The sequence below is a fragment of the Miscanthus floridulus genome, chromosome 8 (assembly GCF_019320115.1).
Source record: "Miscanthus floridulus cultivar M001 chromosome 8, ASM1932011v1, whole genome shotgun sequence".
In the NCBI taxonomy this organism is placed as follows: Eukaryota; Viridiplantae; Streptophyta; class Magnoliopsida; order Poales; family Poaceae; genus Miscanthus; species Miscanthus floridulus.
In genome coordinates, this window is record NC_089587.1 from 73,182,677 (window position 1) to 73,197,573 (window position 14,897).

At 42.7% G+C, this 14,897-nt stretch overlaps 2 protein-coding genes across 3 annotated transcripts; one reads left to right on the forward strand and one right to left on the reverse strand.

Annotated features, from left to right (window-relative positions):
- Positions 1–1,048: 1,048 nt before the first annotated feature.
- On the forward strand, positions 1,049–6,715 carry LOC136472577 (uncharacterized). Of its 2 annotated transcripts, XM_066470276.1 has the most exons (5): positions 1,051–1,316; positions 4,241–4,289; positions 4,741–4,810; positions 4,902–4,929; positions 5,288–6,715. In XM_066470276.1, the coding sequence occupies exons 3-5, from the start codon at positions 4,745–4,747 to the stop codon at positions 6,400–6,402; spliced, it is 1,209 nt and encodes a 402-aa protein (XP_066326373.1). In that variant the 5' UTR covers positions 1,051–1,316; positions 4,241–4,289; positions 4,741–4,744; the 3' UTR covers positions 6,403–6,715. The 2 variants fall into 2 exon arrangements, with proteins under 2 accessions (XP_066326372.1, XP_066326373.1); XM_066470275.1 differs by lacking the exon at positions 4,241–4,289 and having other exon boundaries at positions 1,049–1,316.
- A 1,221-nt stretch (positions 6,716–7,936) lies between these two features.
- Positions 7,937–14,748, reverse strand: LOC136476678 (phosphatidylinositol-3-phosphatase SAC1-like). Its single transcript, XM_066474609.1, has 16 exons — positions 14,516–14,748; positions 14,229–14,433; positions 13,264–13,429; positions 12,938–13,160; positions 12,694–12,770; positions 12,145–12,332; positions 11,389–11,486; positions 10,869–11,002; positions 10,649–10,783; positions 10,080–10,449; positions 9,673–9,794; positions 9,459–9,578; positions 9,154–9,384; positions 8,876–9,067; positions 8,636–8,747; positions 7,937–8,536 (listed from the first exon to the last, which is right to left on the reverse strand). Exons 1-16 carry the CDS (start codon positions 14,597–14,599, stop codon positions 8,285–8,287), a joined length of 2,709 nt encoding a protein of 902 aa, XP_066330706.1. The 5' UTR covers positions 14,600–14,748; the 3' UTR covers positions 7,937–8,284.
- Positions 14,749–14,897: the final 149 nt, after the last annotated feature.

Sequence of the window (14,897 nt, forward strand, 5' to 3'; positions counted from 1 at the left end):
AACATTTATACCTCTAAATAGATTTTAATATAAAAAAATATTACATAATTGATAGAATAATATTAATTTGGTCAAATTTAAAATTGTTCGACTACTCAAAAAGCGAGCGAGAATTGCACTATTTTGGGGACGGAGAGTAAGATACAGAATAATATATGTATCTTGCTTCGATCTACTAAGGTATACTTGTTCCTAGTGCAGAAGCTGTGGACAGTTGGGGGGACGTTTGGTTATTTTGTTGTACCTCGCCTTGCCTGCTTACACGAAACCCAGAACCTCGCCTAGACTGGCGAGCTGATTTCGCTCTCTCTCACAAGCAAGGTAACCAGGGCAAAGAACCAAATGCCTAGCCTCATTCGACACCCTTGCTGGATAAGGTTAAATGGTTCCGAGCGAGAGAACCAAACGAGCCCTTGGACACTCTCTACCTTGTGCAGTTTGATTCCTCTCTTCAAGAAGACACCGAAATTTAGGAAGGTTTCCTTTCCTATAAAGTAGTTCAATTGTTCCATAAACTATCGAACAATTAGATTTACCACGTGTGACTAGCGTGGCATCACGTAGCCTGAAACCGCCACCGAAACCATCCAACATGCAAAAACCGTCTAACTTCTGTTTTCAAAGCAATTTTGGCTAATGTGGGGGCACATCAGCCGCCCTACGCGGCGTCACGTCAGCCACAAGAGAGAGAAATCGGACTGGTATAGTTCAGGGAGGTCAATTAGACTTTGTAACTAGATTCATATTTTTCTTAAAATCATGCTATTGATAGCCAGGACTCAGGCATGCAAGGCGAAAATGACCTTTTTTTTCGTGCGGAACTAGGTGGTGTACTACATGGGCCGCCAAAATTATCGAGCACTGCAACATTCCGGCCCAATCCGAGTTACAGACGAGACTGGTTCGTCAACCTCATCAATGAAAGGAAAAGAAAAGAAAAGAAAAGAAAAAGGCCCATCCAGATCCAGTGAACTGAACGGGATGCAAAGCAAATCAGGCAAATCAGGGGTGTCTTCTTCCTTTCCCTTTTGCGTCTGCGAATTGCGATGGCGACGAGGAGAGACGCCAGACAAATTGTTTATGTTTATGCCTGCTGCAACTTGCACTTCTCAAAGCCGACTCTCCCCTCCCCTCCCCTCTCCTCTTTCTACTAAAAAAATACTCCTCCTCCTATACTATACTATACTAGTGCCAAATTGCTCCCGCATTCCCTTCCCTTGCTGCATTTCCTCCTCCGTCCCATCGGCGGCCCTCTCCCTCGTGGCGACCGCCGCCGCCGTGGTCTTCGCCGGCGACGACCGCCCCACCCGGTACAGGTACGTGTGCCAGCCCCACCCCACGCCGTCTCCCCTCCTTCACTCCCTGCCGTGCGTCAGCGTAACCGGCCACCTAAACCCTAGCTGGATCTGATCTAACCAGAAACCTGTCTGTATACTCCGTGTATGTATATATGCCTACTGATCACTTTGCTTCTGTGTGTGTGCAAAAATTACCGAGTGTATTTACTGTGTCCGCTGCGCGCCCTTGATTCGGCGGATCAGTCAGACCCTGATCGCGCGATTTGCCGCGCCGATCGTCGCTCCTGGGTGGGTGGGTGCTCCGCGTAGCTAGTGCTCGCCGTATGTTTTCAGAGCCTTGTTGTTCTAGCCATACAGCCTCGGTAATGATCTCGGCAAGGAGGCAGTAAAGTGACTGACCGGCTGTGCTATTTTTATTTTGCATCTAGCCAATGCAGTGCGTGCCTTGACCGTTGCTCGCCGAATTGTTTGCTACGGCCTGTGCGTACCAAGGTTTGTGTATGTGTATGTATGTGCGTTATTGTTACCACATTTGATTTAAGTGGGGAAATGGTCACTGTTAGTTTCACTGTCGTGATGCTTATGCTTTTTTTTTCCTCCTTACTGCCCTCTGTAATTTGCACACTTAAAAGCTACTCGGTTCTTTGTTCATGGCAAGAGGAGTAGGTGTGCCTGTTGGCACTGAACCTGACATGCTCGAACTGTTGTGCCATACATTTATTATTCTTGGTTGGCACTAAAGCACCACCATACACGCATTAATTAGTCTTGCAATCGTAAGCACATACAAATATGAACGGATTATGAATTCCTAAGATACTTTCTTTAATAAGATATCACCACCTCTCCAAATTCAATTATGGCCGATGTTTCTTTGCCGGACATCATCTGCCACTGTCACTGTCAAGAAATCTGGGTCCCCCCCCCCCCCCCCCCCCCCCCCCCCACCACCACCACCACTTCTGTAACATATATATTAAGTAATGAATGAATGTGTTCGAGGTTGATCATTAGTTTTCAAAATGTTAATACAAGTTATTGGAAAACGGATGGAACCTTGACATCTCACTCTGAACTACATATATGAGCTTATAATGCAGAATTACCTGTTTATTGCATTGCATATTCTACAGACAGTTCAGCCAGAAAATCATGAAGAACCTGACACTCTTTTCTTGATTAAGCACCACGCACGACTAGCCATGCTTTGACATATAAAAAAATATTAGTCAGATACTTTGCAGTTCCTTTCCTTAATAGTAGTTGCCATATAAATATAAGTGCCTTTTTACTTCAGTGATTCGAGTGGCTGTATTTTGGCTTCGACGTTGTGCATTGATTTTTTTCTGCCATGTATGTTCCTTTTGTCCAAGGGCAAGGGGGAGCACCTAGTCACTGCTCGTAACATATTGCTTGTGGTTTTGCTGGTTGCCTGACCCTTTGTCCTTTGATCAAATCTGTGAGAAGGTTCATTGTTTGATTAGGAGCTACACATTGGAACTTCTCCATTAGTTTATATCTTTGAGCCATTACACCATTAGGTCATACATATGCATTAGCTTTTTTACGTTTTCCTCTATTCTGTCCTACTATTTTATCAGGCTGAATTTTATAATTTGGCTAAAGTAACCAATGACACTTACTGAGTGTGCACTGTAGATGCTGTCAGGTTTATCGTTGTTAGCTAATAAATTTCACTTAGTTTACTTTTCCACATTTGAGGAGCATTTTTTGCATTATTCAATACTTTCTGTTCTTCATTGACACGCTTCTGTTCTGTACGCCTTCGTAGGGGGCCAATATAGGCGCCGGCCCAGGCCCAGCCGTGGCTAGGAGGGGGGCTGGGCGGTTTAGAAAGTAGAGGAAGGGGAGGATTTTTAGGAGATTGATTTGTGTTTGTTAGGAAGTGATCCTAATCTATAAAGGACACTTAGTAATGTAATCAGGAATTATCGAAGAAGGAATAAACCTCCCAAGGTGGGCGGGTTTCCCCTTCGACGGTGGCTGCGAGTGTTTCTGCCGCTGCCGCCGGCGAACCTCCCGCCGCACCACTTCCTCGCTACCCCCTGCGTTCCAATTCCCAATCCATCCTACTCCACTCTCCCCTGGGATCTCCTCATCGTACACGCCGTAACATACTCATAATATTTGGGTGATCTTCATTCTCTGCAATCAGAATGTTGAGGAAACTGCTTTCCACCTCTTCTTCAGCTGTCCATTCAGTCAGGCCTGCTGGCAACAGTTGAATATGCACTGGAACTTTCAAAGTGATTTCTTCCAAATGATGATGCAGTCGAAACAGCAATATCAAAATCCCTTCTTTGTGGAGATCTTCATCATTGCTGCCTGGCACATATGGAAGCAGCGAAATAACTTTATATTTGACAGTGGACGACCCTCTTTCTCCTCCTGGAAATGCTCCTTTTTGGATGAGGCTAGACTTCAAGCTCTTAGAATGTCTGAAGACAAGCGCTATGTTTTCCTCCTTTGTATAGACTCCTTTTCTTAGTTCTTAGCTGACCAGTGGCTCCCTCAGCCTCTTGGGTGGTTTTTTTGTTTTTGTTGTTCTTTCTCCTCTGTTCAGTTTCTGGCTTTTGCCTTTTAATAAAATCTCACAGTGGGGGCCTCCCCTGCTGTATTTTTTCGCTCCAAAAAAAAAATTGGGTGATCGCTACAGTTATTCTAAATATTGATAGTAAAGGGAAACCGTGGGATATTGTTGCTTATGACCTCTTGCCTTTGTATTTTACCTGTTTTCTTTCTTCGATTTTTATGTCCTGTTTCACTTGTTGTATTAACTAAGTTTATGGAAGAAGTTTTTAAAAGTGTGAACTTATTTTTCTATATTCAATAACCAAATAGTTTATTACAATATGGTTTGTTTATTCTATTGTACCTATTTGCTGCTGAAAACCTGAAACTACTGTTAATTTCTCATGTAGTATATGTTGAAGAATGGTTTGGAGCTAACAATACAGACACCAACTTTTGGTAATGATCAGAACCGATTGGAGTGTAGTAATGAACCTCTAATTGCTCGCAATATAACCAGATACCTCATTCACATGGTTTTTCCATGTTACAGACCGGTAGCCAAGAACAAAGAGGTTAGGTAGTGGTGATATGTGATAAAGTTTTCATATGTACAACAATAAAACTGAAATTTGTGGTCTGCAAATAATACAGTTTTCCTTCTCCATATGTTTGTACTTATAGCAACCAATCGTAGTGATTAAACATGGCCAATTTAACCCAATTCTCAAGCACTCAAATTGTGCTATTTCACAAATTACTTGATCATCAAACTGTCCTCTTGTTTGTTTTAACATATCCATTTACACTACATTCAGGTGTATGAACCTTATTTGGATCCTGGTATTTTCCATAATCAGTCATATATCTGCTGTTGCTGATATTGTATCTCTGTTTCATTATCTGACAGATTTATGCTTGGAACTTCTGTAGAAAAACACACAACAGTAATGGGGCATGACCATATGTCTCGTATAAAGGTATCTTAGTCTGTCCTTTAAGGAACCATGTTTAGGTATATGATCAATCACAACATCCTAATTTTTTCTGTGTTCTTTTCTTTGAATTCAGATGCATATGGCAGAAGGTTCTTTTGGTGGTATGTCTGCTCCATGCCTCAATGTCTCCGTAGCTTGTGATTTTGCAAGGACACACCTTTATTTTGGAATTTCAAGAAGACATTCTGTTACTTTATGTTCCACTGAGTTGGTGCAATCAACAAACTAGTCATGAAGCTATTTTTCTTACACATTTCATGTGCTAGTGTTGGTTGATATATATCTTTTATCATGAATTCTGGAGCTAATATATGATATGTTGGTGTGACCAATTACTTTTAGAGTTTTAGTTTGTGGTGTTTTGCTATCAGCTTTTCTTTGTTTGCTAATTTGTTTTGTGTTTATATCAATTGTATTGTGTTTTATACATTTCTAATGTATTGATTTCCTGTAAAACAGACAGGAACCAGTGCCAGCAACCTGGGTGCAATGAGGTTGTCGATGGAAGGGTAGTGTACTGCAAAACTCACAGCGGGGAGTTGTCATGCCAACAGTTCAGTCACCTCCACAGCGGAATGCAGAGCTCAGGTTTATCGGTGCCCCCTGTTAATGACAGCCAGTTTAAGGGATCTATTTCCATTGCAGTGCCATGCACTGAGCAAGAGTTACATGTCAAGCATGAAGGGGATGATCGAGGTAAACTAAAGGATAGTTCTGGGTACACTTCGGGTCAGACTGCACAATATGTCTTCTCTGGGGCAGGCTTGCTTTGCAAGAACGAAAACTGCAGCAAGCAAGCACATGAGAACTCAATCTACTGTAAGTTGCATAGCGGTGTTAGCAAGGGCTGCATGGTACGGGGCTGTACGAGAGGTGCACATGGAGGCACACCTTTGTGCATTGGGCATGGAGGTGGGAAACGGTGTGTGATCCCCCAATGCCCAAATGCAGCATGTGGTCAAGGCCGTAGTGACCGCTGTGTGAGGCATGGTGGTGGTATGAGATGTAAATTTGAAGGGTGTGCAAAGGGCGCACAAGGGAACACCGATTACTGCATAAGACATGGTGGGGGAAGGCGGTGCAAATTTGAAGGATGTACAAAGAGTGCTCAAGGACGCACAGATTTCTGCATTAAGCATGGTGGGGGCAGTCGGTGCAAGTTCCAAGGATGTGGTACAAGCGCAAAATGGGGAACGGATTTCTGCTCTGTCCACAGGAAGAGTTTGTTGGGTGGTGACAATGCTATCCCTGAAGCTTTGCCTGCCCCTTCAGAAAAACGACGCCGGGCCAAGAAGCCCAAAAAGGCAGCAAAGCCGTCTGAGACCTCCCAAGAGAATGTCACAACAGCAGCTATTGCTGGTAACAGCACGCAACACATGGGCGTTCTTCTCATAGCTACCCCTGTTACTAACCGTGACATAATAGCCAAGGGTGTGACAGTGGCGGGGCAAGCTGCAATAGCGCCCACGCAGATAGTGGCGCCGCTGTCCATGAAATCACCAGCACTATCTGGATCAGTGGCTACCGCAGCAGAGAGGGAGGCAGGAGCAAGCAGGGAGATGCTGGGTCTGTAGGAAAGGTGTGGCGACAGTGCATAATTTGGGATGCTTGGAGAAACCTTGCCCAGATAGTTCTCTGATTATTGCCTTTTAGACTGAGAAACCTCGAAACTTTAGGAGGGTTGCAATTTGACAGGCTCGCGCCGTCAACTGACTCTAGTGATGTCCTGTGCCTTTCTCATTTGTAAATTTGTAATGCGAATCTCTAGTTGTTCTTGTGTATGTTCTCTTGTGCCTTGTAGCGTGGAAACCGGTCAGCCGACCATTTGGAACTTTGGACAATAAGCAATAATATTGTCATTGCCTATTTGCGGGTCCGGTTGTGGACATTTTACATAATTTTGCATACGCCCCACATACATATATGACAAAATTACTTGCTTGGCACTAGAAAAAGTCTGGCTTTCATTTTTGGCCTTTTCTTTTGGGATTTTGAACTTACCATTTGGCCCGAAAACTACCATGTTCCCTTGTGAGGCATGCGAAATTCTGATGGATCTTATCCTCTGCTTCTGGATTCATATCACCCTACTGGTTCTTCTAGCCACCAAAGGCTCCACCTCAAACGATGTGTGCCAAATTGACTTGGATATCTCGCGGTGCTAGAACTGTCAATCCTTTGTATAAGTCTGCCGGATGTTAAGATCCTTGGAGCTTTACCAAGTTTGCATTTTCTCAAACTACGCATTGTTGGAGGCACCAATGAAAGGATAGTCATCCGTGGGAGTGACAGATTCGGCATTGCGTTCACAAATTATTTTTTGACTTATGGGAACCCGTTGGCATTGAGGGCATCCAATGATCTTTTATACAATACATCTATTTTTCTAATCTTTTTTTCCCCAACCTGCTGAGTTCTTCCTACCCTTGTATCTGTTGTTCCGTAAGCATCTTTATGATTTTCGTAAAAAAAAGGCATCTTAACGATGTTTGTGATCGTTCTAGGTGGCCTACCAATCTTAAAACCATCCTAGGTGCGCCTCCCCAACAGGCTCCTTTCCGGGATGCATTTCCAGGTTTTACCGTGGAGAGTCTGTAGAAAACGATTTAAAGAATCGGCTAGGGCATTTTTCCCTGGCATCTTTGTAATCGATCCTCGAGCAATCCGAGATTGAACTTCAAGGGATTGTTCCTCAAGTTCAAGAAGCTGATGGCGATCCATGAGATCACCAACGAGGTTGAACTACTGAAGGCTCACGCGATAGAAGTGAGCGAGAGGCACAAGAGGTATGATTTTACTGAGCACTCATCCACCAAATGAATTAATACTGTGATGGATATTGTAGCATGCAACTCCCAAATGAATTGATGCTGCTGCGTGCTTTCATAGATTGCCGGTTGGTTTCATTTTTATATATAAACCAGTGAACTACCTTGGCATATATTCCAATTGTGCCACCTGACAGTTTTGACTTTTCTAAATTATATGACATTTTGGCTTTTCTAGATACGTTATTTTTGCTACTTAGATATACACTATATCTAAACACATAATAAATAAAAGCAATATATTTAGAAAAGCTAAAATATCTTATAATTTAGAATGGACAGGGTATTCACTTTTTTCTTACTATTTATAATTGCCAATGTCAATCCCTGCAGCAAGGCCACCCTGCTACAATTTATAATTTGGAGTGGATGGAGTATTTCACTTTTTTCATACACTCCATCCTTAATCGATATATGGGCATGCACGTGCGCTAACAAAATAATTTGCACCGCATGCAAACACATTACCATCTTTCAATCCTCATGATTATTCGAATGTGCTACCAGGAATTAAAAAATGGCTAAATACAGTGGGTAATTGTTTCAGGGAAATAGCTCTAAAACACAAACGCTGAATCGGTGAATGGCAATCTGTTGCTGTACAACCCTCCACAGAAACCCCACCGGTCTACTGTGCAGCACCCACAAGCAGCTTCTCATCTCCAATGATCCACCTCGTCAGCTGGCTCGGATCCTCTGCGAGTGCTCCGCATGAAGGGATAATGCTCAGGTCTGACCCTATGATCTGGTAGTCATCCAGCGCGGCTTGCATTTCGGCCTCTACCCGTGCATCATTCGAAACATCGAGATCCACACTAAGGGCCTCCGCATAATGCCGCTCTTTCTCAGGGTCATGCTCAAAAGGATCCATGACAGCTCCCTACAGTATCACAAACATAAATATATGCAAACTCGTACTTTCAGAAGCAAGCTGATGAGATTGATTGTTTGTTTTTTTCCAAACCATTGAGACACTCACCTGGCAGAGTTCAGAATAGTGCTTGTAAGCCCCGCTGTTTTCATCTCGGTCATATATAAGTGTTCCACCGTACCAGCCATTCTCTACATCCGCTGTTGTGAATGCAAGATACCTGCATATTGCAAAGGCAACAAAAATTTCCAAAATTATCTACAATGGAATGTGAAAATGATGGGTATCAATCACACGCTCTCACAAAGGAGTCATTTGTAAAGAGCTACAGCAATTTTATGGAGTCACCTTCTGAAAATGTCCTCCTCACATGATTCAACTGAGGAGGATAGCCAATTCAGTTCCCCACAAAGTGAGACATTTGACTCATCTTTGTTCCCCTCGTTCACGTTTTCAGCCAGGGCAACTCTTGCAGTTGGCATTGTCTCTGTATGTTTTCTTTGACCAAACAACCAGTTTGGGCTTTTAAGCTGTATCTCACTGAATCATGAATGCATGCTGTAAGGACATCACAAAAAAATAAATTCAAGCAAGAACCATATGTTACAAGGGGGGAAACTGCATACGCTGCATCTGGCGCCATTCCAGAAGTTCCAACACCTCCACTTAGCTTTAGATCAGCATCACAATGAAGTCTTACATTCCTTATTGAACTACATGTTCTTTCTATAAGTTTGTCAAATGAAGTAAGTTTCATCCTTGAGAAATCCTCTTTACATGCTGGAACAGGGCTCAATGTGGTTCCAGGGCTCAATGCAACTCCAAATCCCACAAACACATTATTTCCAGGTGCAGAACTGTGAGTTATCATCTTGTCAAGGGACTGAAATCATTGTATCATAACAGTGAACTAAATAACCACTAAACTTGCCTCAAGTGGTAGCTATCAGACATAAGATCATCCCCAGCTGTTGTCACATGAAGATAGTAATCGGTATCCAGCTCCCAAAGAGCTGGTTTTCCTTCTTGTGGTTGAAAATACCCAAGAAATCTGATAGTACCATGGCAGTAAACAACTCAAGAGCTGGTTCACTACCTTATATGTTTAATACATCTATGATGATAAAGCAACACGATAGACTTACAGATTTATAGCATCCTGCTTCTCACCATCAGTGTAGGCATTACTGTAATACCGTTTAATTGATTTCAGGAACTCCCGAGACTGAGTAGTAGCCTTCCACTTCCCTTGCCTCTCAGGGAAAACCTGAAATTGTGTTCATTGGACAGTACTGAATGTCTGAAACCAGGGAAGGGCCAAAGAGGCAATAGCAGATAGCTCTGCTCATCACCTTTATCTAAAGTTCTAAACCCCCAAAAAAGAAAAGAACAAGGACTTCTGGAATCTGAATCCTATGGGCAATACAAATACAACAACAACAACAACAACAACAACAACATAGCCTTTCAGTCCCAAGCAAGTTGGGCTATGGGCATTACAAATGACTGGCAATTATTCTTCATTAATATGTGCTAAAGAATATTTACTGACCGTGTTATGTGCCGCAGATCCTCCATACTGATGGGCAAGTGCATCACCCATGCTCTGGTACATTTCCATCAAAGCAGAAGCAATGCTGCTATCAGGGTGGATTTTTGAAACATCTGTCAGTCCCATTGCATGAAGTTGCCTCCCCAAAGCAGCAAGGCCATAAGCATACTGTGCAACATTTGTGCGATCCAGGCAATCAATGCAATTTGTACGAAGAACTCCAGTTTGGTAACAGGGAGTATCACCAAGAAACTCTTGTTTGTTAGCCTCATTTCTCATATCCTGAAAGCCTGTAGAACTAAGTGCTTCAGCATTACTAGAGAGCCTTGAAAGATCTCCAGAACTAGCCCTTATATCAAGGGAGCCATCCCTGCGCAGAAAGAAAACATTGCCAACAGTTAGTATTGGTAGTATCCCTAGTTGCTAGGGTGGTATTGACAGATGATTAGCCATATGAAACTGCTGACTTCTTATATTTGATATCTCAATTCTCGGATAAAAAATCTGCAGGATACAATGGTCCTATTTGTTGTAAGCTATACATTCTTTCTAACAGATTGCATATTTACCTTGCAGTGCTAGTTCGACTAAGCTGAATTGACCTTTTTTTCTGGACTTTTGGCTTTCCGCTGTAGTAAAACCCAGTAAGGTCCAGTGCTTCACCTGCAACTTTTCCTAAAACACCTAGTACATTTGCAGATTTGCTGAAAAAGTGAAGTGTGAAACATCAGCATGTGAACAAGCACTAGCTTGCATAAGTTTGAAGGTAGCCAAGAAGCACTTGAAAACCTTTTAGCAAATTTATGAAAATCCCAGTGGATGAATCTCAACTTCTTCTCCTCTGGGACATTTTGATTAAGATATTCAACAGCTCTACAATATTCACGCCTGAGCATCATTTCACGTGGCCTTTTTTCAACAGTCTACATAGAGAATTGAAAATCTTGATGAGTAACACATGGAAGACAAAATTTAACATGTTGGTTATCAGTACAAACAAGTCAACGAAGAGTAGCAACTAGTAACACAGCTACACTACTAACTAACATGTCCATGCAGAATATAAAAGAGATACAGATTGTTCAGTTCAGTTTTGACTCCCCAATGCATAGAACTGTAATATAGTGAAATTTCTACTGGAGAGGCATGAAGAATCAATAAATATATGAGACACAAAAAGGAATATTGTATTTCTGGACATATAATCAATTCCTATGCAATGCACTAGTTAGGGTTAAAGCCTCAAATACCCAACTAATAAGCAAATGAAGATATTTGGGGATCGCAAAATCAAGTTGCGAGTATGTACCTTTATCAAATTAAGTATTATGATAGGATGTCCATATCGCCGGGCGAGATCATCAAAATGTAATTTTGTTGCTTCATATGTGGGATCATATCTCTGTACTGCAGCGAAATTTTAAGGTGAGAAAGAAGTGATAATTTTTTTTTGTTGGATGTATATGTTCTCTTTGTCATGTGTGGGTTTTGTGCATATTTGCTAATACCTGAGATGTATATACTCAGGCCTAGATCCTCACAAGGAAAATGAAAACAGGTGCTACTCATAACAAATTTTATTCATTTCAAGGCCTAAAAGAATAGTTAGATTTGAAGTTGACCTTGCTCGGATATCTCAGTTATCTAAGTTTGTAGTTGACCTGTGTGTTCATGTTGGGTGTCTTTTTTGGAGGTCTTTGTGATCTTTAGTGGGGCGTGGCAAGGTTTAGCTGGTCTCTGTGTGTGGTCATATTGAAAACTGGTATACCCAGTTTGTATCAAACCTTAATTGGCTTTCTTAAAAGCCGAGTAAATTCCTTTCAAAAAAAAAGATCTGAAGTTGAATAGTGCATCAAGCATCTAATAGCCAAACCTCAAGACTATTCTCAGACATACAAGTCTGTTATTCTACCATAAGGAAATAAAATGTTAAGATTCTATATGAATGCGGGTGTGTTATTCTACCATAAGGATAAAATCTTAAGATTTTATACGAATAATCCTGCAATCAAACTATTACCAGTTGGTCTGAGATTATAATCAATGATTCACAAAATCTACTAACCAAAAATATCAGGCTTAGGACTAAGTCGAGAAGCCTCTTGTGACCAAAAGAGAGGGATTGATCCTCGCATCTGTACTACAGCACTCATTCTTCCCTTCCAGGAACCAGCCTCTTCTTCAAAGACTATCTGCTCTGTTTCAACATCATTAGCAACTTTTCCATGGTCATTCACACCTCTTTTCAAATACCTAGAGAAACCGTGTAGCAGTATTAAATTTTCAATTGAACAAAAATAAGATAACACATAACTTGCAGTCTTGCAGGGCATAGAGAAATGGTGCCAAACGGTAAGTAAATGAAAAATGACAGAAAATTAATGGTGATTTGAAAAGTTTGGCATAAGAATATTCACCCAATAAAGATCTTATATATATGTGTGTTCTAATTTTTTGGAACAAGGCGTGCATTTGATAACTCAACAGCGATAAGAGAATAATATGCTCAATTGAAGAGGACATAAGGCTCAATAATGAGTAAATGGCTTAAGCTTACACGAATGAAAAAGGAAATCAAGAAGTATGGCATGACTAGAAAGCATACAAAGCTTACCTTGTCCCAGCAAAGTGTCGGGATCTTCTAGAGCTGAGAACAACATTTATCTCTCTGCCAAAAATTGACAGCTTGACCTGGAAAATAAATAGGAACACTTAATTAGGCATTATGCAAGACCCTCCCCCCCCCCCCCCCCCCCCCCCCCCACCCCCAAAAAAAAAGGAGATAATCAACCAAGGCCTTTTCCAAATCTCATGAACAGAAAAGGTACAGAGGAAAAAAGTAGCAGTTTATAACTAACTTGCTTGAAGTGCCCGTGGACAAGAGCTACTGTCCAGAGAGTATTGCGACACCTTGAACGTATTGGCTCTGTCAGGAAAGTGTTCCAGACAAACAAATTTTCATAAGGCATTTCCTTCAACCCTGCAGAAGTAACATTCTGCTGCAGGCTTTGCATGATGGGATATGTGTAGCTATAGAAGAAATCCTTGGTGAGATCAACACTAGCCAAAAGCTTCTTGTACCTATTGTTACAGAGGTATAAGTTTCTTAATTCAGCAAATGTACAGAAATATGTGCAAACTCAAAAGTGTGAAACAGCGCAGAAAAAAAGGCTCCTTCTTATACCTCAGCTCATTCTTCGAGGTCGCGACATCTGTTTGCACTGACGAGTGTGGGATGGTGATCATCTGGCTCTCATCTATACAATATATAGCATGCCCGCAAATGCAACCGATTTGGCGGCGCTTGGTGACTAAAATCAGGTAATATGACTCCAGGAACTTGATGCAACCTACATAGCAAGCCGAAAACAAAAACAAGAATCTTGAGAAACAACCGCAAAAAGATAGGAGCCGACAGTTGAAGAGAGTAGTCGATAGTGACCAACTTGGGAAAGAAACATAAGGTACATAAACACCATCTCTCTCTCTCTCTCTCTCTCTCAGGTCAAGCTCTCAATTTTTGGCAGAGAGATAAATGTTGTTCTCAGCTCTAGAAGATCCCGACACTTTGCTGGGACAAGGTAAGCTTTGTTTGCTTTCTAGTCATGCCATACTTCTTGATTTCCTTTTTCATTCGTGTAAGCTTAAGCCATTTACTCATTATTGAGCCTTATGTCCTCTTCAATTGAGCATATTATTCTCTTATCGCTGTTGAGTTATCAAATGCACGCCCCTCCCTACACTATCCTGTTCATAATGAATCCTAGCATCTGAACGCAAAACCCATATCAGTAAAGCACTAAGCAACAATCAAGTGTTGGCAAGAGATGCAAGGGGCATTACTAACACAGGGTACCCGAGCTATCTTCGTTCTAAAGCAGTTGTGCAGTCAAAACGAACCCTGCCATTCTCTAGTAATTTATTCCCTGATGAAATGAACCATTTTCCCGAAATCCCAACAGGACAGCTCTAATGAACATCTGTATATGTTATCCAAAGAGTAGTATCTAGTGTAATCTACAAGAGAAGCTGCGATCTAACTAGTGTTAAGAATCCAATTCTCCGATACGGAGCAACAGAGGTAGGTGAATGAAGAATGGATGCAACTAACTGATCGCTGAGAAAAGGGAAGAAGGACTAGGGACCGACCTGCGATGCCGTAGGCCTTGGTGACGAAGGTGAGTCCACCGGTGGCCCGGTTGCCCTCGTCGATCCGCTGGAGGAGGCTCTTGACCTCCTGCAGCGAGTACCAGACGGGGTCCTCGCTGACGTTGAGCTCGGAGGGCTCGGAGCGGTCGATCTTGAGCACCCGGAACCAGCGCTTCTCCCGCGAGCTCCCGATCACGTAGAATCTCTGCGGCCCAGCGAGCAACCCCGCGCGGATGAGCGATTCCAATCGGATGGGGAACGAGGAGGCAGGTGGTTTAGGTGCTCACCGCGCGCGTCTCGTAGAGGCGGAACTTCTCCAGGGTCGCCGCCAGCGACGGGTCGTCCACCTCCGCCGCCGCCCCCGCCGCCATCTCGCGAGATACCTCCCCGCCCCGCCTCCCTCTCTCGTTGGCTGTGGCTGGGGGCCTCCCGTCCCGCGCGCGCGCCACGCGAGATGGATCGAACCGAGCCCCCAAGGAAGGAGACGAGAGGAAAGGCGGAGAAGGCGCACGTGCCCGATGTTGCAGGGAGATTTAACTTTTCAGCGTTATAAGGATCGACACCTCACGAGTAACGGCGGCAATACGACTTTGCCACGAGAGAAGAGATACATAATTGCTACTTTTGTACTTGTGGTATAACAGCGTATTAGTCTAGGTGGGATCCGAT